Raw genomic sequence first — 26,393 nt, forward strand, 5'->3', positions numbered from 1 at the left:
ATGTCTGTTAAATAAGGCCGAGGATGGCTCATATGATCAGAGGGCTCAGTCGAAGCTACCTCTGGATCTTAGACCGTTTGTCAGGCTGTCTGTTAAATGTTTGGGAAATGGCAAGTCTACCACTCGCTCTGCTGTCATACGCGTACTCTGCTATCATTGGAGCTGATAGAGACACCTGATTAGTTTAAACTTCCAACAGCAGCGCTTCCATGTTTTAGAAATTGTAGAAATGTAGCGAAGTAAAAGTATAGATAATAGCTCCAAAATGTAACTTCGTTACATTCCACCACTGAGTAGGACTGAGATGTGTACAATACCAGGCAAGACAAAGAATTTGTTAGGCAGAGAATTCCATTTCAATCAAGTTGAGACTTTAATGGCTGACCAGAACCCAGGGAGTCACAGGGACAATGCTAATGGAAAATTAAGAGTCTTAAGAGAACTACCGGTAAAAGTTATAAGTGTTTTTAATGCCTTGATCTGTTTCATTGTCTTCAATAGCATGGTGAATAGCAAGCTGATGTGCTTTTGAGTTGAACTTTGATGAAACTCCCTTGTGTAATTATCAGAGTTGATGATGTCTACTCTAGACCACAGAAGTGACACACTGATATGGACTTTATGTAACTGTGTAGGCTGGTCTACTGGGAGATGGTGGGCAAATTGGCGTAAATGTTGGTCCAGTAGTTGACAAAGCGCAGCCTCATCTTCTGCTTGACAGAGTTTCTGTCCATACTGTGGTTGATATCCACATACTGGTGGGTCTCCTTGTTAAATGCAGGCCAGGTGACTGGAACATCAGACTCACCTTTGTTAGGGTCTCTGTTGATGAGGGAGTAGAGAGAGAGAAAACATTTAATGGAATGTATTAATATTTGTCATTATCTTGATTCTTGATTAGATTTAAAATATGTACTGTACATAATTCAGATAAAAAAAACATTTGTCTTTGCCCATTACCACCTTATTCTTTGATCACAGTTTACATTTAAATGACATATAGGGGCATTTATTGATCTGACTAAAGAAATAAGCTCTCTGCTATACCCTGTCTTAGCAAAGTTGGTCCAGTAAGCGATCATGTATCCAGAGACATCACGGTGCTTGGGCAAGTACGCCAGAGGGGTGGTAAAGGGCTTGCCAAAGACAAACTGCAAGTCATCAGCATGGTCAGCCCCCATGACCCCAGGCATTCTAGAGGCCTGAGAGAACAGGTAGGAGTAGGTACGGCCAGTCCTGAGGAGAGAAAGAAAGGGAGACAGAGAGAGAGATAAAGGGAGATAGAGAGAGAGAGAGAGAGAGAGAGAGAGAGAGAGAGAGAGAGAGAGAGAGAATAGTAAGTCAGAACAGGAAAAAAACAAAAGCCTGGCTCAAGATAGGGCTTTTCGCGACAAAGTGAAACCCTTTGATGCCTGGGCTTTGACTCTTTCACCCATAATCTGAGTCTCCATCAGGGAGTCTTACGTGGCAACGCTGTTGTGCTGGTAGAGAGCAGCCTGGGTGGGCACTAGAAAGATGTAGTCGGTCTCCAGCTCCACAACAGCCCTCTTTATTTCCTCCTTGGAAGGCTTGTTTCCCAAAGTGTGGGAGTATTCATTAAAGGCCAGGTCAGCAGCTTGTGGTCCCTTCTCTTTGGTGAGAGCAGTCACAAGGGTCTTTAAATCCTCACTAACATGAAAGAGGGAGCGAGAATTAGATGTTGAATCAAAATAATTATTAAAGGTTGTCAGGTCTGAGCTAAGAGCAGTGAGTTTAGTGAAGAATCTGCATGGGTATGTTTCATGAGTATACACAAGGTAAAACATAGTGTTAAGACAGTAGCCAGCCACTTACAGGGGTGTAGCCTGAATTTTGAGGGATGGCACATCCATACCAGCGAAGAGGTTGCCATCCATGTCGTTGGCACCAATAATGTAATCCATCTCTGCGGCGTTAACAAACAGGTTGGCAGGCTCCTCAGGCAGGAAGTCGCCATCGATGACAGGAGAGAGAACCAGGTTGTTGACAATGGGAGCTGAGGAACAGACATACAAATCAGAAGGTAGCAGTAATGAAGAAATGGAAAAAGGTACTAATGCAGACTCAGTTCGGACAACGGATGGATTCAAAGACCTGGAACATCTGGCAGAAAGCTGAAAAACCCATATCAATTGCGCCCTGAAATTGCGGCAGGTCAACATCATGGCACAGCTAGATAGTGCATATCAGCGGAAAATTTTTGAACACAAAAAACAGACGGAGGAGAATCGTTATGTGGTGGGGAGGCTGATATCATTCATAAAGCTCTGTGGGAAGTGCGAACTTTGAGAAGATGTGCGAGGGCGACACCAGGCACCGACACTACGATTCTGTGAGTCAAACCTTCTTTTTTTTTGAGCTGATGGATGTATCAATGCAATCTGCAAAAACAAAGTTTTGTTGCTTTAGCAGCATGTTTTGTTGCTGTTTTTTGTTTCAGTCGTGCCTTTTGCTTCATATTGTATGCCACACATGTGCCACAAGCTTTATAAATTATGCAAGTTATTTGAGCTATGTGTCTGTCTCATCTTTTATATGTGTTGCAATCATTTTACTTTAATGCTGTATTATAGGCAACATCTTTGTGTCGCGCTGAGCGCTAAAGCATGTGAAATGTATTTGAAATAGGATTTCTGCTCCCTGCTGACACTCAAAATGCAGCCCATAGTTTATCTTACTGGTTTTTAAAGGCCTACTGCTTATAATAATCAGCTACCTGTATTTTTATGACGATGACATGATGTCATACAAAATTGCCCCACCAGAAATTTCAGGCTCAAATCGCCACTGCCCTTTGTAATTCACGATCAGTCACTGTCAATCACTGCACAATGTCTGCACTGGAAATTCCCTTGAATGAAACATATAGTTCTCACTGTGTGGATAATCTTATTTAATAGTAAAAGACTAGACTCAAAGCTTAGACCAAAACTGAATGTTTAAATTGTTAAAAAAGGGACCCACATTCCCAACTCACCATCTGGAGACCCTTTCGCATTCAAAGATCCAGCAAGAGTCAGAGCAACAGGATCAATCATCTTCAGACAAGCCGCCATCTTGTCGTCAGTTGGACAGCCCACCTTTCCGGCAACCTGTGAAGGATTAATTACAATTGTGGCAAAGAGGAATGACTCCTGTCAAAGGTGTGGTAACACTATAACAAAATATGTGACATGAACACTCAAACTTGGGAATCAGACCAATTCCTCTTTGCAACTATGCATTACGTAGGCCACAAGCCTCACTATGGCCAAAACTACAGGTATGAGTCTGCTAATGCATATAAGAGATGGCGTCTGCCTGAAGGTAACATTCTTACCAGCTCAGCTAATTCTCTGGGGTTCCTGTTGACAGCCCAGGAGCAGAGGGCCACACCACTCTGGGAGATGCCTCTGCGGATGAGCCCCTTGTTCTTGGGAGAGATGAGCTGTGGAGAACAAGGAGGGGGGTAACGCTATAAATGTGTGCTGTAACTGGGTATGGCCAGTAGCAGCTCCTTACAGAACACCACAGAGCTATTTTGAGAGAGAGAGGGGAAGAGAGAGAGAGAGAGAGAGAGAGAGAGAAGGAACAAGAGAGGAAAGAAAACTACCTGGAGGTTGACACTGACGGCTCCAGCAGATTCTCCAAAGACGGTGATGTTGTCGGGATCTCCACCAAAAGCACGGATGTTCCTGTGCACCCAGGCAATAGCAGCATGCTGATCCCACAAGCCGTAGTTACCTGTAAGCGATATTGATCATTCCTTTAAGTACAGATCAGTATGAATTCCACTTCAGATGTATTCATCTACTATATTTTCCGGACTATAAGGCGCACTTAAAAGCCTTTCATTTTCTAAAAAAAACGACAGTGCGCCTTGTAATCCGGAGCGCCATATGGATTCATTCTGGTTGTGGGATTTTGTGTGGTAACGGGCTCCGTCAAAATGTTTAAGAATGACTTTGGTAAATTACAAAGCTGCCCCGCTTGCAGCATTACGGCTACCGTATTTTATATAAACCCTCGAACAGTACATTGCTTCCGACCACTGTTGCTTTCTGCTGGTGGCTCGGCGTTGGAAGTGCCTTCTCCAGCAAGCTTGAAATTACATCTAAAGTAATTTGCTACGGAGTAATGCTGGGAGCGTTGCTCTCTCTCCATTATATAGGGAATGTATTTCATGTATGTGTAGAACCTATTTAGAATGGCTGACCTGACATAAAACGGCAGTGAAAGAGCCAAGAGACTGGAGGCAAACAGTATGTCTGCCTCAATGAGGGGGGCGTGTGAGAGCATATCAGCATGCTAACGTGATACTTATTAGCAGCGAGGCTAGCTAGCTACTATGTGTTTCAATGGATTTTTGGTCAAAGTGTTAGCAGCAAAGCTTCAGGTAAGACCTACAATACTCTTACGCTTACGTTTGATTTAGCGGTATCAGACTGTTTTTTATGTGTTACACCTGAACAAGGTTGGGAGTTATTGTGAATACGCTCATTAACGTTTGAACCATGTTGATAGTTATTGTGAACACGTTTAATAAAGTTTGACTGACTGACTGTTTTGTTTTGTTAAATGCGCCTTATAGTCCGGTGCGCTTTATATATGAAAAAAGATCGAAAATAGACCAATCATTGACAGTTCGCCTTATAATCTAGTGCGCCCTATAGTGCTGAAAATACGGTATGTATAATTCTCTTCTTTTTAGTTTAATCCAGTGTTTCCTAAACTTTTCACGGCAGTAACAACAGTGAGTGACTACATATTCTCTTGGCTCCTAAAGAGCTTGCACTGATGCCTGTTTACCAGGGATGCGGTCGTCTCCTGTGCTGAGGAACCCCAGAGTGCCGACACGGTAGTTTGGTGTCACAACAATGACCCTGCCTCTGTTGGCGATCTGCTCCCCATCATACAGGTAGTTGTCCAGGAAGTTAGCCCCGCTCGAACCACCGACAAGGAAGGCACCCCCATACATGAAGACCATGACAGGGAGGTTGGTAGAAACCTCTGCAGGAGATGAGATGTTAGTTGTTATTTTACATTAGAATACATTTGACATTGACAAGACCTGCTGGAAAAATCTGATATGTACTATTGTATGATATTGAATAACACAAAAAGTTTGACCTTTACATGCCTAGGCCCAGGGTTTCATAATCCGTCCATGGTGTAGGTGTAGGGTTTAGTGTCAAATAACGGGTTATTTTTGTGTTAATTAGTGAAAATTAGTCTTTCCATGAGGTCAAGGATGGAGTAAGCTACCTTTGAGTCCCTGAGGTACCCAGACGTTGAGGTAGAGACAGTCCTCAGCACCGCGGGTGTCTGTCATTATGAGGTTGGGCTGCATGCATCTCTTGCTGAAGTTTTTGGCTTTCAGAATACCTGCGGACAGGAGAAGAAATATGAGTAATGCAGCTGCACATCTATTTCTGTGAGTAATAATGCTATTGCAGTTTAAGCAAACTTTTGACATTTTTATAGTCGTTTAAATAAGTATTGGCCGCATTCTCCCAAAAGAAAAAAGCGTGCTGGTACCCACTATTCACCCTACAGGTATTCTACCCTTGACGGAGCAACCTCTAACCTCATTTCTTGTGTGAACATCATTACCGCGCTTTTCAGCTATGTGCTACTGAGGGCTGCACTAAGTCAAGCACCTCAATAAACGTTTTTACCATATCATCTTGCAAAAAAGTCAGGTAAATAATTAATTGTATTAAAATAAAACTCTGCAGTATGGTTTAAATACGGGAAAGAGCTCGCAAAGTGTAATGAAGTTGGCCAAGTATTCCGACCTCGTGCGCAGGGAAGTGCACAGGGGAGGCTAAAGTTGCCCGGGCAACTGCCCGCCTGCCTTCCTCGACTCATGCTGCCCCTCTGAGGGAAAACAAAAAAAGTTTTAAAATAGTACAACGGCTGCAGAATTTTATGGAAGGCCTTGTGGCGATATTTGTTATCTAGGGCCTAGATAACAAATATCGCCACACGAAACATTTCATAAAGTAGCCTATGGGCAACGGGAGTGAAAGGGAGTAGGGGGAGGGTAGTTAGTTTGGGAAAGCCCCCTACTCTGTTTACTGTACATGCGGTGCTGCACTCGCCGGCACCTGAGAGCCTGCATCTTTGCCTCGAGAGACGGTCACGGTTGTCTTGTGGACTAAATCGATGCGCAACTGCCTTTACCTAGTAAGAAAAGCTGAGTTTTGAGATGAATAACATACGAACAATCATCATCAAATTTTATGAAATTAATTAAAATCATAATAAATCCAGGCTCAGTTTGCCACGGCAAACATTTATAAGTAAAGTATAAAAAAGTTAAAATAACTAAACCTGTAATTATTTCTTGTGAACGAATATCATTCACGTCTTACTAAACATAGACACTCGAAAGTGAACGAGGTTAATAAGTCCTTTCTGTTTCCTCTTCTGAGCATATGCAGGTTACGTGAAAAATGATCCAAAGACCCGTATCCGAAGACCCAGTCAAAATGAATGAAACATTTCGGTTTTCTCTAGCTTCCCATGCTGAGCCTATGCAGATCACGTGAAAAATGATCCAAATACTTGCATCCGGCAGATGACCTAATCGTTCACCTCCCGACCGTATCTTTGGATCAACGTTTCGTTCATCTGACAGATACGGGTCTTTCGTTCAATGATTCGTTCTTTTGCCGGATATGGGTCTTTCGTTCAATGATTCGTTCTTTTGCCAACCGTGTCTTTGGGTCAATGATTCGTTCTTTTGCCAACCGTGTCTTTGGATCTATGATTCGTTCATCTGCTAGATATGGGTCTTTCGTTCAATGATTCGTTCTTTTGCCGGATATGGGTCTTTCGTTCAATGATTCATTCTTTTGCCAACCGTGTCTTTGGATCTATGATTCGTTCATCTGCCGGATATTGGTATTTCGTTCAATGATTCGTTCTTTTGCCGGATATGGGTCTTTCGTTCAATGATTCATTCTTTTGCCGGATATGGGTCTTTCGTTCAATGATTCGTTCTTTTGCCAACCGTGTCTTTGGATCTATGATTCGTTCATCTGCCAGATATGGGTCTTTGGATCCTTTTCCACGTGACCTGCATAGGCTCAGTACAGTCAGCTATAGGAAACAGAAATGATTTGTTCTTTTTCCGACTGGGTCTTCGGATACGGGTCTTTGGATCATTTTTCACGTGACCTGCATTCAACAAATAATTTCTGTTTCCTTGGCTTAGCCAATGCAACAGTCCCGATGCGCGGTCATGAACGAGAAAAAGAACAAATCTTTTGAGAGGACTCGTTACTCTCGAGTCGTTGTAAGGATTCGTTCAAAATGAACAAATCGTTCACGAATGACACATCACTACCTACCAGACAACCAGTCAGTTATCACATGCTAATTCTTTGGTAGGAAAACAAAGCTGCTGATGGTTAGTTTCTAACATTTCGTTTTAACAAAAATAATAAATGATGGAAGTAATGCATTATTTCATTCAAAATGGTTAAAGGCACCCAGTGCAACTTTCGAGGCTTAAAAATAACATTCAATTTCTAGTCTTTTTTACACGTAGTAAGTTTCAATAACTCCATACCATTACATATCGACATTCAAGGAGCCAAGATGAGACGTCGTTGTGTGGTGAGAACTGATAGAAAATCGTAAACAAAAACAATGGGCGCCATTTTCTTTATTTATTGAGACCTCCAAAAAATAAAGCAGGATTCCAGTCAATGGAAAAATGGCCTCTCCCCACCGGCGATTGTTGTTGTTATTTTCTATCAGTTCTCACCACACAACGACGTCTCATCTTTGCTCCTTGAATGTCGATATGTAATGGTATGGAGTTATTGAAACTTACTACGTGTAAAAAAAAAAAAGAAATTGAATGTTTATTTTTAAGCCTCAAGCCTAGAAAGTTGCACTGGTTGCCTTTTAATGCCTTAATCCTATCATTGTTTTGCGTTTTGGCTCATATTTCCAGACTCTTATTTGTAGCCTACTAAGGGCAATTTATTATAATTATATTACATTTAAGATGAGGGGCAACCACAAGTCTCCAGACCAGAGGAAAATGTGGACCAGGAGACACATAGGACAGGTAGGCCTAAGTCCTGATCAGTGATCACCAAATATGAGATGACCATGCAAGGACCATGCAAGAAAGTACAGGGATAGAGAGCCACATGCTAAATAATTGTAATCTTAAAAAAGTATAGGCTATTTTAGAGATCCTTTCAAATATCTTGCCTGAGCAGAACAAAAATAACATAACCTGCTTCTAGTGGGCCTTATAATAGTTATGATAATGGTAACAACAATAATATACAATTGGACAGATGATAAGCCAAGTACAGCAACTGCAGACAAAGAGCCAGACCCAGATGAGAACAGAATAGACTTGGAAAACAGGGAAAGGAAAGACGACACAGAAAGTCAGGACTGGATGCAAACCAGGGAGGATATTGAGATGCAGAGTAAGCAGAATCCATGAATACAGATTTAGATTTTTTTGCTGGGATTGAGTAATCCAACAGATCCAGCTCATGTACAGAGCAATAATCTAAAATACAATCAGGCTTTTATCAAATGTTCACATTCAGTCGGGCCTTCCCAAAAATGCGGAAGGGCGCTCTTTTCAAGCCCACTGGTATGATGATGATCCCTGGCTGGAATATTCTCAACAGAATGATGCCATGCTCAAATTAATTGCTGTATTTGAGTGTTGAGTGAGACCCTATTCTTATCAGTTCTCCATACAGTCCGTGTGATTTTTTTTTTTTTGCGAGGGTGTGGGGGTTGCCCACTTCTCAGGTCAGAGCAATGGCCCTTCACAATTCCTGTCCACCTCCCTGCTTGTGTGGATATATTGAATCTTACCTATGCACAGTGTATGCAACGATTTCAACTTGACTGTAAAGCCATAATCCACTACACCTGTTACTACAATGTCCAACTACAATGTCGATGATTACTGTGGCTTGAAGGTTATTCATCCAGGCGTCTGTAATCATCGACATTGTCATTGACATGGTCATCAAAGTAATTAGTGTTCTGTCTGTCCCAGCATCTGTTTCTTTTAAAAGGATGGCTGATATGATGCACATTTATTCATCGGTGGGAGGGTATTTTGATTACTTGATTATTGAGAGTTTAAAAATAGGCGACGCAACATGATCTCAAGCTGGATATTGCTGGATATATAGCAGATATTGAAACGTGCATTCTGATGAAGTGCTACCATCTCCTCAAAAGTGAGTTGAATGCATCTTTTATAATAGGTTGTAATTTTACTTACCCTGTTTACTTCTATTATTAAATCAATAACGGCTTTTTCATGAGTATGCCTTCATACTGAAGTTAAGCGATGTGGGTGCAATGAAAGTGCATAGAGAATATCCTTAACTGAAAAGGCGCACAAAAATGGACTTAACCGGGAATGTGAGAGCACAGCCCCTAATCAGCAGCTTTAAAAATAGTTGTTCTTGCCTTATGTGCACATTACCTTTTTGATAAAATATCATTATCTTTCAGAGCCCTTCATTAGTTCTATTGCTGCTTTGGGAGCTATTTTTGTTTGTTTTGTTTGTATTTTTGTTTGTCTCACTTAAAAATAAATTATTTAAAAAAAAAAATCACCAATGACACCACTTTATGAGAACCCCTATAACCATAACCAACATAACCATATCATAAACATGCCAATGCTGTTTACTGCCGTGAACCATCCTGATAAATTATGTCCACTTTCATTTATGTGTCATGGAATCAATAACAGTACCTTTGCATACATTCAGTCATTGCATATTGCCTGTAATGATGACTAATGACAGTCTTATCAAAAGCAGTGTTACCACACTGACCATGCAGTTTCACTAAATCATGCTTCCCTTAAGTGAATCTTAGCAACACTTATCAGATGGGTCACCCACCATCCCAGCCAGGGTGGGGTTTGGGCTTCTCGAAGCGACCAGGAGGAGCAGCGAAGGGGATTCCTTTGAAGACGTCCATGTAGCGGGAGAGTCCGGAAACACCATAGTTTCTTCCCGAGACTAGACCGCCTTCAGTCAACACGGTGCCCAACTGCAAACAAAAACACAACCAAAGTAAATCAAATCCTTAAGATCTAGATGTAAATCAGCAAAAGGAAATGAAACAGGTGAAACATTAATGTTACACTCTTTACAATAGTAACTCTAAGGTTTCTAATGACTTTGTAATATCTACAAAAACAGTTATGTAGCGTGCATGACATGGCATCCTATGTATACATGATCATCTGTTTAAATGTTAAAATAATGTATTAACCAAAGTCAACCACAGTCAATAAGGCTTACAGTAGCTGCAGAAACAGATCCAAGACAAAGGGCTGCGGCCAACAGAAGTCCCAGCATGGCCATGGTGAACTATTAGCAACACCTGTAGGGCCAAGGGGCTTTTTCTCAGGCCATTTATACCCCTGAGCGCCCCTCTCCCTATCACTATGTGATTGATCCATCATTGCATAATCACACGTCAGCTAAATTTGTTTAACTAGCGTGTGAATTTGTACCTGTCTCCCAGATGGTTAAAAAAACACACTACATGTCAACAGGTCAAGAGTTGTCAAGTGAATGGGCTCTTTTCCAGTGGAGATTTGCATTAAAAAAATCCTCAATTGAGCAAAATGTTCATAGCAATAAATTCACTGTTTTTCTATTTTAATATTCAGAACTCCAGATTCATTACCAGAAGGTTTAGTCTGGTGGTTGTTAGTTGCTTTATGTCTTTAAGTCGTCTTTTCAAGGAGACAGGGGGAAACTGAAGCAAGCCATGCCATGATGTATTTTTAATTTTTCAATTCAGTCTGATTCATTCAATTTGATTTATTTTGCCATCAATACGGTCCCAAGGCACCTCACAAACAACACATTCACTGACATTTGAATCACCAGGACCTCTTAATTCAAACCTCCCTAAAAACTATAAGCACCTCTAGGGCCCAGCATCTCTCCAACCCCAAACCCTTCTCCCAATGTGACCCATCAACCAGAATGTTTCTGGTAATCACCAGTTTCAAAAACCATGACATTATCCCTCAATCTGATTCAATCTCACATAAGTTTTGAACCTCAAACCTCCCTTTTGGAATGGGTCATCCTCACATGTTATGGTACAATTTGTTAAGAAAAACATGTATTGTTTAACAACAAAAAACAAACAAACAAAGTATTCTTCAATGATCCAGATTTACACATAGTCAAGCATCTCCGTTTCCATCACATTTCTTACTGCCATCAGACGGCTGGTACTCCTCATCCTCTTCCTCATCTTAGTCTCATTGGCTGCTACCACTTTGATTGGTGCCTCTTTTTTGGGTATAGTCCAGCTAAAAATAAAAAATATGACAACAAGGTAGTCAGACAGACCGCGGTCATGGCCTTGTTGTGGAACTAGCATGACTAATAGAATGGCGGAGGCGCAATGTGTAGATGACCATGTAAATGTCAGTCAATCATAAAACCAGATTCCAAACTCCAAACCAAACTCCGATCAATAAAATACAATTTTAAAAAGTTTTACTGATGAACTATTTAAGAAAAGTGAAATCATATTAAATTAAAAATGAAAACTATGGTACTGATGGGCATCTGTTTTTTTACTCAAAGCTTTTTTATATGAGGAGGGCCTGCCATTAAATGTTTGGCAACCACTGCACTTGAGGATCAAGGACAGGATCAATAATATAATGATACTGATATACAGTAATGGTACACCATCAGTTATAATGGCACTTAATATGGCAAAAACTCTGAATTTAGATCCCCCCCCCCCCCCCTACTACAGATATCACCTGGTCAAACAGAGAACCTGTGCCTCTTTTGCAATAAATCGGACTATGGCCACCATAACGGATACTCCATAATGGAAATTAAAAGAAACAGGATCCAAAAGGCTATCAGGTGTGCTGGTCTAGATAGGTGGAAACATAAAGTTTCCAGGAGAGATAAGAGCAGGCATGGACTTGTCTGCCATGGACGGCAGCGGCTTTACCGGATCTGGACTGCCTGGCGGTGTGCTTTATCATGGCAGACATGATGTCTCGGAGCTCATTGGACGTGCGGGGCACACACCAGCCATCCCGCTCGATACAGCCCTCCTCCTGTCCATCATTCTGGTGGATGATATTCCGTATTATACGAGAGAGAGAAGCAGGAGCTCATGCTGGAAGTTTGTAATGACATGATCTGCATGAGGTGCAGATAGGTCGAACACCAGAATGTACAAATAATCTAGTAATGTAGCACATGGGTAAACAGGCCTTTAAATATGTATGCCAGAGACAAAGAGCCCAATGAGACATTATAATGGACATTGTTTTTATCATCCAGAAAAACAGAAACAACCATCAAGACCTCATACTAATAATATGACTATACTATAATTCAATAAATGTTGATTCCTTTAAAATCCCAATTCCTTATCAGAGTTGAAAACTCAAGACCCCTGATTAAAGTGAACTCATCAAGTCTTAAACTTAAACACCATAAACTAAGCTTGTTGGGTTTAGATCTTCCAGGGAGACAGAGCATAAAAGAAACATAAATATCATGAAACTACAACACCACAAAAGTGTTACTTAAGTTCTTACTTCTCCACTTCCAGGTCACAGAGTTGGTAGAATATCTGCTTATACGGTGGCAGCATCCCTATGTTGCATTGCGCCACTGGCCATTGAAAGAGAGCACATCTCAGAGCACTTAGGTGACGGCTTTGAGCTTATATTTAGATATCACCTTCTATTTAATTAGGTAGGTTATATGTAGTATATATGAATTATGTCTCAACCTTTGACATATGTGAAACATTTATTATTACCATATAACATTAACCTTTTTTGTATGTGGATTAAAGGAACCCTGCCATCAAAACGCATTGAAACAAAGTGGTAGGAAATAACTAAAGATTTCAGATACTGAGAGTAGATGAACTGCCAAACACACAAATCCTCTTTTTGTCTTTTGTATCCGCTACTGTGGCAGAATCTATGATAATGATGGCATGAAAACTAGTGCCAAAAAGCGAGAAACTACAGAGGAGACCAATGGCCTGTCACATTGCAGGTATCTATCGCTCTCTAGTGGTGTTTTGATGTATTGGCTCCAAAAGGTAAGTACATTAGATCCCAGTGTATGGTGAACCAGGAGTCTGGACGTGCTAACAGATTTAGAGAAACATTCTCTACAAGATGTTTGAAAATACCTGGAATGATAGGGCTGCTGTTTTAAAAACTGATTTGACAACGACTACTTTAGGGAACACAGCAGAAGCCACAGATCCTTACAGGATATCCAGTCAATCCTACAGGACACTGACAGACATAGGAACCCTTTGTGCTTGAAAATTACTATTGCGTTCATGTAAACACCTGCATTTACTTATGCCTGTAATTCATTGTTCAGTTTTGAGGTTCATTACAAATATTGTGTATGTCCTCATCTAAATTCCATCTGGGTTAAAGAGCTTTGAGATTTAATTAGCTGCAGTGCAAGTTTAATAAATTAGTCCTTCAAAACTCTCAGCTTAGCAAATGGTATTCACAATTCAAGTCCTGCTTTTTCCAGCAACTGTGCCAATCAATACTTTGGGACTGGTAAGGCAACTCGCAGATGGAATTCGGCAGATAGCATAGGATATAGCTAGAGTAGGAACACTACAATTATTGCACAATTCTACCGTAGTCAAAGAAAACAGCACGATAGGCGTGATCATGTGAGAAGAGTGGGTTAGAAGAGTGGGTGGGCATATGTGACGACATCATGATGTGCAATGTCACATTTAAACTGTAAAGCAGACTCCAGGCCACTACTGAGAGTGCAGTACCATTCACAACCTCTAACACAGTAGGACGGAGATTTGTACCATACCAGGCAAGCTAAGGAATTGATCAGGCGGAGAAACACATTTTGTTGCATAATCAATACAATTTAACCATGTTGAGACTTTAATGGCTGACTGCAAAACCCGGTCACCGCGTAATTTTTACTTGAAAATCAAGAGGAAGTTTCAGTCTCTTTCTGATATGCTTCGTAGAGCACATTGTGGGTTTGGTGAGACTGTCCTACCAGGTTAAGACCATCTAATGGTAAATGGGTGAATTGCCAGTCTACATTTCTTGTGCAAAGGCATAAAAGCACAACTACCAGTTCAAATTATATGTGTTTTTATTGCATCAATCTGTTTCATTGTCTTCAATAGCATGGTTTACAGTGAGTTGATGTGCTTTTGAGTTGAACTTTGATTAAACTTGTGTAAGTATCAGAGTTGAGGATGTCTAGACCATAAAGGTAACATAATGACTCTATGTAACTGTAGGCTGGTCTACTCAGATGGTGGGCATGCTGGCGAAAGTGTTGGTCCAGTAGTTGACAAAGCGCAGCCTCATCTTCTGCTTGACAGAGTTTCTGCCCATCCTGTGGTTGATATCCACATACTTTTCGGTCTCACTGTTGAATGCAGGCCAGGTGACAGGAACATCAGACTCACCTTTGTTAGGGTCTCTGTTGATAAGGGAGTAGAGAGAGAGAAAACATTGAATGGAATTTCTTAATATTCTCATTATCTTAGTTGAATTTAGATTTAAAATATGTATATAATTCAGTTACAAAAAAAAACCGTTTGTCTTTGTCCATTACTGTCTCATTCATTTGAATGTACAGTAAATAACATATTGGTGCCTTTATTGACCTGATAAAAAAAAAAAATCTTTCTACTATACCCTGTCTTTGCAAAGTTTGTCCAGTAGGCGATCATGTATCCAGAGACATCACGGTGCTTGGGCCAGTATCCCAGAGGGGTGGTGAAGGGCTTGCCAAAGACAAATTGCAAGTCCTCAGCGTGGTCAGCCCCCATCCAGCTGGGGAACGAGGGATTTCTAGAGGCCTGAGAGAACAGGTAGGAGTAGGTACGACCAGTCCTGAGGACAGAAAGGGAGGGAGCGCGCGCGCGAGAGAGAGAATAATAAGTCAGAACAGGAAAAAACAAAACTCCGGCTCAAGATAGGGCTTTTCACAACAAAGTGAAACCCTTTGATGCCTGGGCTTTGACTGTTTCACCCATGGGATTTTCTAGAAGCCTGAGAGAGCAGTTACAAGTATGTACGACCAGTCCTGAGGAGGGGGGGGGAGTAATGAGTCCATACCGTTCCTTTTTGTCCATAATATATTTGTATTGCTTGTAGATGTGAGGAGAATTCCACAGACTATTAAGTAAAGTTTAAAATCAGTCATGCTGCCTTTAAAGGTTCAGCGTGTAGTTTTAAGTGGCATCGATCAGTATAAATGAAAGATTTTAATTTTTTATTAGTTTTTTAGTGTATAGAATTAGTGTTTTATTACCTGTACCTACGAATTGTGTTTTTGTAATTTTAGACTAAGCTCTTCCTGTCTATATAAGGAGGGGATCCTCTTCTTTGATGCCTGGGCTTTGACTGTTTCACCCATAAACTGAGTCTCCATCAGGGAACCTTACGTGGCAACGCTGTTGTGCTGGTAGAGAGCGGCCTGGGTGGGCACCAGAAAGATGTAGTCGGTCTCCACCTCCACAACAGCCCTCTTTATTTCCTCCTTGGAAGGCCTGTTCCCCCAAGTGTGGGAGTATTCGTTGAAGGCCAGGTCAGCAGCTTTCGGTCCCTTCTCTTTGGTGAGAGCAGTCACAAGGGTCTTTAAATCCTCACTAACATGAAAGAGGGAGCGAGAATAAGATGTTGAATCAAAATAATAATTAAAGGTTGTCAGGTCTGAGCTAAGAGCAGTGAGTTTAGTGAACAATCTGCATGGGTATGTTTCATGAGTATACACAAGGTAAAATATAGTGTTAAGACAGAAGCCAGCCACTTACAGGGGTGTAGAAACAATAGGCCGGTTGAGGGAGGGCACATCGAAACCAGCGAAAAGGTGGCCATCCATGTCGTTGGCACCAATAATGTAGTCCATCTCTGCGGCGTTAAGAAACAGGTTGGCAGGCTCGTCAGGCAGGAAGTCGCCATCGATGACAGGAGAGAGAACCAGGTTGTTGACAATGGGAGCTGAGGAAGAGACATCCAATCGAAGGTAGCAGCAACGAAGAAAGGAAAAAGGACCCCCCCCCCCACGCACATACACACATACACTCACACAAACAAATTATACAGCCTTTGTAATTTACGATCAGTCCTTGTCAGTCACTGCACAATGTCTGCACTGGAAATTCCCCTTAATGGAACATATAGTTCTCACTGCGTAAATAATCTTATTTAATAGTAATAGACTAAAAACCTAAACCAAAACTGAAGGTTTAAATCATTAAAACAGGGACCCACATTCCCAACTCACCATCAGCAGACCCATCCAAAGCCAAAGATCCAGCAAGAGTCAGAGTAACAGGATCAGTCATCTTCAGACAAGCCGCCATCTTGTCATCAGTTGGACAGTTCACCTTTGTGGCAACCTGTGAAGGATCGGCCCCATTAAAAAAGTGCCAAAGAGAGGAATGACTCCTGTCAAAGGTGTGGTAACACTATAACAACATATGTGACATGAACACTCAAACTTGGCAATTAGACCAATTCCTCTTTGCGCATTACGTAGGCCAAAAGCCTCACTATGGCCCAAACTACAGGTATGAGTCTGTTAATGCATTTACGAGATGGCGTCTGACTTAAGGTAAAATGTTTACCAGCTCAGCAAATTCTCTGGGGTTCTTGTTAACGGCCCAGGGGCAGAGGGCCACACCACTCTGGGAGATGCCTCTGCGGATGAGCCCCTTGTTCTTGGGAGAGATGAGCTGTGGAGAACAAAGATTAGGGTAGCACTATAAATATGTGCTGTAACTGGGTATAGCCAGTGGTAGCTCCTTACAGAACACCCCAGAGCTACTTTGAGAGAGAAAGAGAGAGAAAGAGAGAGAGAAGAGAGAGAGAGAGAGAGAGAGAGAAGGAACAAGAGAGGGCAGGGAAGACTTGACTTGGAACTACCTGGAAGTTGACACTGGCGCCTCCAGCAGATTCTCCAAAGACGGTGATGTTGTCAGCATCTCCACCAAAAGCACGGATGTTCCTGTGCACCCAGGCAATAGCAGCATGCTGATCCCACAAGCCGTAGTTACCTGCATGCGATATTGATCACTCCTTTGAGTTCAGATCAGTATGAATTCCACTTCAGACGTAATAACCTATATATTATTATCATCTTTTTAGTTCAATCCTGTGGTTTCCAAGAGTGTGTGAGACATATAGACTAAACAGTAGGCCTTGGCCATATTATATATTATAAGTATGTTATAAACCCTTCACCTAATAGGTTAGTTATAGGCAACTATGCTCTAAGAAACAATGGATTACAAAATTTGACCTGTAGTTGTTTCTAGTTCCGTTTTTTCACCCTCAACCCCCACCCCCCTTGCTGAAAATCCAGCCCCACAGTTTGGGGACTAATTCATCCGTATTCAGTTCAAGTTCATTCTACTCGGTTCAATTCTAAACCATTCAAATCAGCTCAGTACCTACAGTAAGTGACTACAAATTATCTTGGCCCCTTAAGAGCTTTCCCTAAACTACAGTGAGTGACTTCAAATTCTCTTGGCTCCTGAAGAGCTTGCACTGAACTAAAGTGAGTGAATACAGATTATTTTGGCTCCTGAAGAGCTTGCCCTGAATTATAGTGAGTGACTACAGATTCTCTTGGCTCCTAAAGAGCTTGTCCTGATGCCTGTTTACCAGGGATGCTGTCGTCTCCAGTGCTGAGGAAGCCCATAGTGCCGACACGGTAGCTCAGTGTCACAACAATGACGTTGCCCCTGTTGGCGATCTGCTCTCCATCGTACAGGTGATTGTCCAGGAAGTTAGCCCCGTTGGAAGCTCCGGCAAGGAAGCCACCCCCATAGATCCAGACCATGACAGGGAGGTTGTAAGAAACCTCTGCAGAAAAATTAGATGTTGGTTGGCATTTTACATGACAATACATTTTACATGTTGGTTGTTTGGTTTACTGTTGGAAATATCTGAAATGTACTATTATATGATATTGAATAACAAAAAAACATTGCCTGCACCTGTCTGGACAAAATATGGTTCGTAATAAGTTTCGAACCATAGTGTTGGAAGTAAAGATAATAAACATTGTCCAACGTGCGGTTTAAAACAGGGCATGGTATGTACGAACAAACCCTACATGATTAAAATGGCATTCTTCTAGCTGCAAGAGCACATAAAGACAAGTTGTGCATTTCTGACTTTAACATATGCATTCATGGGAGGGTGGTGGGAAAAGTGGGCATTTGGGTACAAAATGGTGGAAAGAGAAGCACAAGGAAAGACTGATTATGCATTCCCTTGTAGGCTATAGATAAAAACTGAGAGGAACTTTTCAAAGCAGGTTTAATCCAGATTGGAGAAACTTCAACAAACCATGGAATCAGTATTTTGAGCTTGCTCATATGTGCCATGTTTGCCTTTCTATGTCTTTCCATCGCCACCTCATCCACTTCCCTACATGAAGATGCCTACTACACTTCAATTCGTTACTTATAGCTGAACAAATAGTCTGAGTATTTTTGTTTTTGAGTGGTGTAGAATTATTGATGTAGGATTATCTGCTCTCTGTTTCACCTTATTAGTGTGTATATATATGTCCTAATCTATACATTCTTGATGCCTTTAAATGTAGGCGGTTATAGGATTCAATTATATGATACCATTCAGTTGTGGGGTGGCAAGATACAGTTAGAGGGCAATTACATGAGTGAGGTGTAGTAAATCCAAAGTAAAATCAATTCCACAGCAGTACACTTTCCCCCTGTGTACATGTATTGTATTGAGTGTGAACACCCAGGATGCCTAAGCCATGAATTTGTTTTTGCCAGCAGTAAAGCGTTAAGTGCTAGCCTATGTGGAAGTGGTGTTTAGGGTTAGGCAACGGGTTCTTGTGTGTCTGTGTGTGTGTGTGTGTGTGTGTGTGTGTGTGTGTGAAAATCAATTTTCGATGAGGTTGAAGATGGAGTAAGCTACCTTTACGTCCCTGTGGTACCCAGACGTTGAGGTAGAGACAGTCCTCATCACCGCGGGTGTCTGTCTGGGTGAGGGTGACCTGCAGGCATCTCTTTCTGTAGTCTTTGGCTTTCAGAATACCTGCGGACAGGAGAAGAAATATGACTAATGCAGCTGCACATCTATGTATGTGAGTAATAATGCATTAACTATTGCATTTTTAGGATATTGTCCAAAGTTGTGTCATTTTGACAGTAGTATGCAAATAAGTATAGGCCGCATTCTCCCATGCACTTAAAGTAGCATTCCGGATCAATTGCTAATCGCTTACGATATGCTAGCGGCTAAAACTAACGAAACTCTTGACATGTGCTGACTGACATTATGACAAGTCAACAACTGTCCTAACACAGTCAAACATCAAGCAAGTGCAACACAAGACAAATCAAGACGGCAAATAAGCTACTTACTAGTTCGGCAGACAGTAAAACGCTGGGCGGCTTCAGGCAATCCTACATTTAGCAGTAATATGCCTATGGATCATGGTATGGCACGGTGGCGATTCTCCATATTAAAAGTCGTTGTAGCGCCCACGTATCAAGCTATTATTTAAAGCTAAAACTGCTTATCCTTACCCTAATCCTGAAGTACAATTGTTGCATAATGCTTCTTTAAGTAAAAAAAAAAAAAAACGTACTGCTAGCCACTTTTCCGTCTACAGGTATTCTATCCTTGACTCACTTCAGGCAGAGAGACCCCCCTTAAACCCCTAATTTTGGGCATGAACAATGTTAACATCACAAGGCCTTCCGAGGCCTGCAGTTAGCCAAGTGCCACCACAAGGCGAAACATCATATTGCGTTTACAGGTCGGCAGTAGGCAATATTTCACCTGTATTCAACGTCGTAAAATCAGAATGCTTGTCACATTTTGGCTTTAAACTGCTGAAATAATGTTACCCTTTCTCCATTTAAATATAATACAAGGCAAAATACTGCATTACATTACAATAGCGTATTTTGTTAAGTTTTTGTCACATGATCCTGTAAACAAGTCCGGCAAATAATTAGTAAATTAGATAATATACTGTAATAACTCAGCTATATCGATTAAAGACGGAAAAAAGTTCGCCAAGTGCATAGGGGAGAATACCCTTAACTAAAATGTGCGTAATTGGAGGCGTGCAAAAAAAGACTTAACCGCGAATAGGAGAACACAGCCCCTTAATCAGCAGCTTTAAACTAGGTGTTCTTTCCTGATGTTCACGTTGCCTTTTTAATAAAATATCATTATCTTTCAGAGCCCTGCATTAGTTATAATGCTGCTTTGGAAGCTACTAATGTTTGTCTCTCTTTAAAAATAATCACCAATGACACCACTTTATAAGAACCCCTATAACCATAACCAACATAACCATATCATAACCATGCCAATGCAAATGCTGTTTACTGCTGTGAACCGTCCTGATAAATTATGTCCACTTTTAACAATGTCAAGGTACCAATAACAGTACCTTTGCATACATTCAGTCATTGCATATTGCCTGTAAAGATGACTAATGACAGTCTCATCAAAAGCAGTGTTACCACACTGACCATGCAGTTTCACTCAATCATGCTTCCCTTAAGTGAATCTTAGCAACACTTATCAGATGGGTCACCCACCATTCCAGCCAGGGTGGGGTTTGGGCTTCTGGAAGCGACCAGGAGGAGCAGCGAAGGGGATTCCTTTGAAGACGTCCATGTAGCGGAAAAGTCCAGAAACAGCATAGTTGTCTCCCGAGACCATACCACCTTCAGTCAACACTGCTCCCAACTGCAAAAAAAAAAACACAACAAAGTAAATCAGATCCTGAAGATCTATATGTAAATCAGCATAATGGAACTGGTGAACCATTAATGTTACAAGGTTTCTAATGACTTTGTAATGTCTAGGACACAATGATATAATATATATTATATTACATGCCATACTTTGTATACATGATCAACTGTGTAATTGTTAAACAACATGTATTAACCAAAGGCAACCAAAGTAAATAAATCTCACAGAAGCTGCAGAGGCAGAGCCCAGACACAGGGCTGCGGCCAACAGAAGTCCCAGCATGGCCATGGTGAACTATTAGTAACACCTGTAGATTTTTCTCAGGACATTTATACCCCTGAGCGCCCCTCTCCCTATAGCCAGCGTTACATAATCACAGGCTAACTTTTATCTTACATGTGAATTTGTACCTATCTCCCAGACGGGTGTCTGTGGTCAAGTGTTGACAAGTGAATGGGGCCTTTTTTCAATGGAGATTTGCATTAAAAAAATCCTCAATTGAGCAATAATTTCATAAATTCATGTTGTCTAATTTAATATTCTGAACTCCAGATTCGTTACCAGAAGGTTTAGTCCAGGGATTATTAGTTGCTTTGTATATTTCAGCAAGGGCATGGAGACATGGAGGCAGGGGGTGACGTAAAAGGACCTTGGTACACTGAAACAAGTAGGAGTCCTTAATTTATCTGCCATGATGTATTATTCATTTTTCTATTTTATTATATTTTTCCATCAAAACTGTCCCAAGGCACCTCACAGACCACACACTCACTGACATCTGAATCAGCAGGACCTCTAAATTCAAATCTCCTTAAAACTATAAGGACCTGTAGGGCCCATCCCTATTTAGGCATCATCTCCTAACCCAAATCCTACTCCCAATGTGACCTATCAAAAACGAATTGCGTTAGTGCTGACAAGTACTACATAAATACACACAAACTGAAACAACAAAAAACCAACAAACACAGTATTCTTTAATGGTCCAGATTTACATGTAATCAAGCATTTCCATTTCCATCTCATTCTCATGGCCATCAGACGGCTGGTTCTCTTCTTCCCCTACTTCCGGTACCAAGTATCCATCTATCTATCTATCTATCTATCTATCTTCTTCATATTCCTCATCCTCATCATAATCACCTTGGCTGCTACTACTTTGATCGGTGCCACTTCTTTTGGTACAGTCCAGCTAGAGATAAAAACAAGATAGTCAGACAGAGTGTGGTCATGGCCATGTTGTGAAACTAACATGACTTATAGAATGGCAGAGGCTCAATGTGTATATGACTTTGTGAATGTCATCATCAACAGAAAGTACTTTTGTGCAAACTCCCACTTTTCCTGTGTGAATCCTTTCTATTTCCTGTGTCTTTATTACACTTTCAAGGGCTGCGGTCGGATGGTCCGTCCTTTTGTCCTAACCACTTTTCCTATGGTCCAATGTATGTTCTAACCCGATCCTGGTTGGAACAGCTGTCAGTGACTGTGATGGTGGTTAATGTGTGACTGTGGTCCTTGAAACACTTGCAGGTAGTGCTGGTAAACAATCATCACATGTCTGATAGGAGCCTTGGTTTCCTCTAGAGAAAGGGGCCTCCTCTACATTTGCTGAGCATTGTTTATTTTACATCCACGGTCTTCATATTCAACATTGTCACATGACAGAATTCTTAATAAACTGTTGCACATGAAACTGCTCCTGTGCTCCACTGAACCACTAAGGCAGGGGTTCTTAAAGTGTAGGGTGAGGGGGGCAGAAACAATCAAATAAAAATATATATATTTGTATTGATTAAGTATTTAAGTGAAGTGAAATCATCTTCAATTGAATATCAGAATCAGAATCATGTTTATTGGTCAAGTACATTTTCACATAGAAGGATTTTTTTCTGGGTTTAGTTGCTCTCAATGTACTTAAACTGAAAATATGCAGTACAACACAACATTTAAGGATAAAATAAATATATATAATATAATAATAAAATATAATAATTTGAGAGTGACGGCAAGGGGGAAGAAACTGTTCCTGTGTCTGGTGGTTTTGGTGTACGGAGATCTGTAGCGCCTGCCAGAGGGGAGGCGTTGGAACAGATTATGTCCAGTGTGTGAGGGGTCTGCAATTATTTTCCCAGCCCAGTTCCTGGCTCTGGAGGTGTACAGCTCCTGGATGGTGGGCAGGTCGGCACTATTAATTATTTCTGCAGACCTGACTGTCCGTAGTCTGTTCCTGTCCAGTTTAGTGGCCGATCCAAACCAGACAGTGATGGATGTGCAGAGAACAGACTCAATGACTGCAGTGTAAAACTGGATCAGCAGCTCCTGAGGCAGGAAGTACATCCTCTGCCTGGCCTTTTTGATGACTGTTTCAATGGTTGGCTCCCACTTCAGGTTCTGGGAGATTGTGGAACCCAGAAACCTGAAGGATTCCACAGCAGTTCAGTATGGTGAGGGGGAGCAGTTATGGGGGGTTCCTCCTGAAGTCCACTATCATCTCCACAGTTTTGAGCGAGTTCAACTTCAGGTTGTAGCGACTGCACCACAGGGCCAGCTGTTCAACTTCCCTCCTGTATGCAGACTCAGCTCCAGATATATGGGCCATCACTACAAAATGGAAAGAACCACTGGGTCACCTTTAGAAAGACAGTTTCGTAATGGCCTGTCAATCATGCCAAGCCTCAGGCCTGAAGATATTGTCAGTTGAGACAGCCAAAAGAATTCTGTGTGTCCTCTGTGGGATGCGGGGTGTGCCTTGAATAAATAACGGGCTGCGAAGGCTTGCTTGAGGTACTGGGGCTGTCCTCCATGATCTTTTTTCAGGCTGGCAGGCTGGGGACCTACAACAGAATAGATCATGGTTACATTCACCACAACAGCCATGTCATCTCATAACACTCAGTCAGTCTTTTCTGTACGTCCAAGACATGGCTGCAAAACGTGTGCAGTGATTCTCAAATTGTACCTTGGCCTTAACTGGCAAATCACCAGCATCATAACCTGGAGGAAAGGCAGAACACACAAACGATGTACAAATATTTATTGGATGCATACAGTACACTCACCAGATGGTGTATCATAACACGCTGTTTGTAAATAGTTTTGGCTCTGAACTGTTTATCATTGGACTTTGGAGCTCTCACCATGTTTCTTCCCACAACAGATTCAGAAGTCCAGTATTTGGTAAATCTTGCTTCTGACTGTGACAGAGGGACTGCAGCATCACACATGCCAGGGGCCTGGCTCATTCACATGCTTACCATGTAATATGCCACATAGGGCAGAAGCAACGTGAGCTTTTCTGGATGCACATCCATGTTGGCCTTGACTGCATTGCGGGACCAGATCTCAAACAACTGTGGTAGAGTGAGAGCGAGAGAGAGAGACAGACAGAGAGTGAGAGAGAGAGAGGAGAGAAAGAGAGTGGAACAGGTGGGGAGGACGATAAGTGTAATAAGACATTGCACAATATCTCCCAGTTTCACAGAATTCTGATTACCGGCATGCAAGCTATACTGCCCATGGTCTCACCATATGGCTACTCTCGATTTTTGAAGACTAGTACATCATGATGTCACTTTATGGCATGACAACTTTCATGCCAAAGGCCAACAAATTACAACAAAAAATAACAATAAAATGATTTCAAGATTTCAATTAGACTCTCTGAACTGCTCTGGGCCCTGTAAAACGCCTTGAGACAATTTTATTGTTTAGGCACTATACAAAATAAAATTGGATTGAGTTGAATTTGTTGAACTGGACAGATGGAAGGGGAAGTACTTGTGTGACATGAGGGGGGGGAACCCTATTTGTTTTTAACCCACAAGTTCAAGATGGGAATTGGGACATCGACAGTCGATGCGTCACGCCAGAAGTGACTCAGACTAGGCTTCTGAGGTCACCAATGATTCGCTGGATGCCACAGGAGGACCATAACCCTCTCTGCAGAATCAACAAATAGAGTCAGGATAGCCTCCAAAAAGCCTCAAAAGCCTCAATAAACACACCAATATTGAGTAGAGGCAAGCCTTCACTAAATTCTACCATGTACTATAGAATTGTATCCCCTATTATGCAAAAAGTAACTATACTTTGACTCTCTGATAACAATTTCAAATTCATGTAGAAAACTTTCAATATACCTCTACCTTTCTGTAATGCAATTGCTTTAGACCACTATTACACCTAAAACACTTCAGCATTTGGCGTTGTTCCACATCGTAGCTGAGTATCCTTCAGAAAGTGATGGCCAGTGAGAGCAGTGTATTCCAGACTGTAGCGAAAAGACAAAACACCATGACTTCTGCTTAAGGTTCCTTCCTGACTAACAGCAAGTTTATCCTTGCCCCTGCTGCCATTGTGCTTGCACTAAGGTTGTTGATGGAGATAATTTCCAAACACTGTTAATGACTTAAGAATATAATAATCAAGTGCCTTGTATTATTAATGACCTTATATGAATCATGTACTTATGTAAGCAGGGACATGGCTTTTCTGTGTTTCTGCGTGTGTGTTACTTAGAATATTAGGTGCCACTTAGTCCGCATTTGTACAAGAGCATGTTTAGACCAGAAGTGATAAGCTTTTTCTGACCTTGTGCAAAACTGCCATCCTTGCAATATAGGAAGCCTCGGACGTCAGAGATCCACCACGTGGTTATCCCTGCTGAACGCTAAACTTCTGTCTATATAAACCTTTTGCAATGTGTTTATCAGGGCTTCACTTTCAGCCTTGTGCTGGGAGTGAGCCCAATTGCAATTGGTGTTTGTCCAATAAATATACTTATATGCAGCTCCGGAGTCCTGAGGTAACTAGGGTGAATTTTCACCTAACATATTTGGGGGCTTGTGACCAAGATTCCAACAACCCCATAGACTCTCACACTGGGCTAATTATCAGGACCTGAACCGTACAAAGGAGAACAAGACTCGTTTTTCTAAATACCTCCAACTTGAATTGGAAGGAGGCCAGGGCCTACCAGCGAGGAGAGCCGAGAGTGAATGAATTGAATAATACTATATGGGGGTGGTATCCGTGCTGTTTGTGAGTATATTGTTTGTTGTGCGTGCACGCCAGTATAGTTTTTCTTGGGGTTGAGACGAACCTTTTGCCTGTTTGCTGCGGGGTGGAAAGGGGAACAAAGGTTCAAGGAAGGACTTTTTCCTGTTTTCCCCGTGTGTTGAACGCATTGCTAGAGTTAGAGAGACTCCTGTCTGTAGTTTTCATGTTTTGGAACGCTCAAGGTTAAAATCACCTTCATGACTTACTGTTAAACAGGTACTGTTCACCTTCCTGTCAGCTGTAAAGGAGAGCTAGTTTGCCACAGAGGCTTACTTACGCCTCTGAAGGAAGGGTGTAGAAGGAAGGGTTATATGTAAACAGGCCTGTTGCCATGGAGAGGGCTATAGCGCGCTAAGGGGTTATATAAGCACTGTTTGCCTTCCTATCACCTGAAAAGAGGTGTAAAGAAGGAAGGGTACGGTCGTTTTGGGAACGCTAAAGGTTATAGAGAAGGAGAGCGCTGTGATATGAACTTGAAAACTCTCTAATCCTATTTCTCAGGATATTTCCTGTTCGCCTTGTA

At 41.6% G+C, this 26,393-nt stretch overlaps 2 protein-coding genes across 2 annotated transcripts; both read right to left on the reverse strand.

Moving 5' to 3' along the window:
- Positions 1-641: 641 nt before the first annotated feature.
- On the reverse strand, positions 642-10,382 carry LOC308372369 (bile salt-activated lipase-like; the record flags this gene model as incomplete). The annotated part of the gene is made up of 11 exons (XM_080847523.1): positions 642-822; positions 1,048-1,236; positions 1,465-1,668; positions 1,834-2,014; positions 2,996-3,110; positions 3,338-3,445; positions 3,611-3,741; positions 4,807-5,007; positions 5,263-5,382; positions 9,915-10,065; positions 10,320-10,382. The coding sequence occupies 11 exons, from the start codon at positions 10,380-10,382 to the stop codon at positions 642-644; spliced, it is 1,644 nt and encodes a 547-aa protein (XP_080703649.1).
- A 3,965-nt stretch (positions 10,383-14,347) lies between these two features.
- LOC308372072 (bile salt-activated lipase-like) lies at positions 14,348-21,097 on the reverse strand (the record flags this gene model as incomplete). The annotated part of the gene is made up of 11 exons (XM_080847170.1): positions 14,348-14,522; positions 14,741-14,938; positions 15,493-15,696; positions 15,862-16,048; positions 16,335-16,449; positions 16,678-16,785; positions 16,976-17,106; positions 17,717-17,917; positions 19,007-19,126; positions 20,650-20,800; positions 21,035-21,097. The coding sequence occupies 11 exons, from the start codon at positions 21,095-21,097 to the stop codon at positions 14,348-14,350; spliced, it is 1,653 nt and encodes a 550-aa protein (XP_080703296.1).
- Positions 21,098-26,393: the final 5,296 nt, after the last annotated feature.

The sequence above is a fragment of the Sprattus sprattus genome, assembly GCF_963457725.1.
Source record: "Sprattus sprattus genome assembly, chromosome: 11".
NCBI classification, from domain to species: Eukaryota; Metazoa; Chordata; class Actinopteri; order Clupeiformes; family Clupeidae; genus Sprattus; species Sprattus sprattus.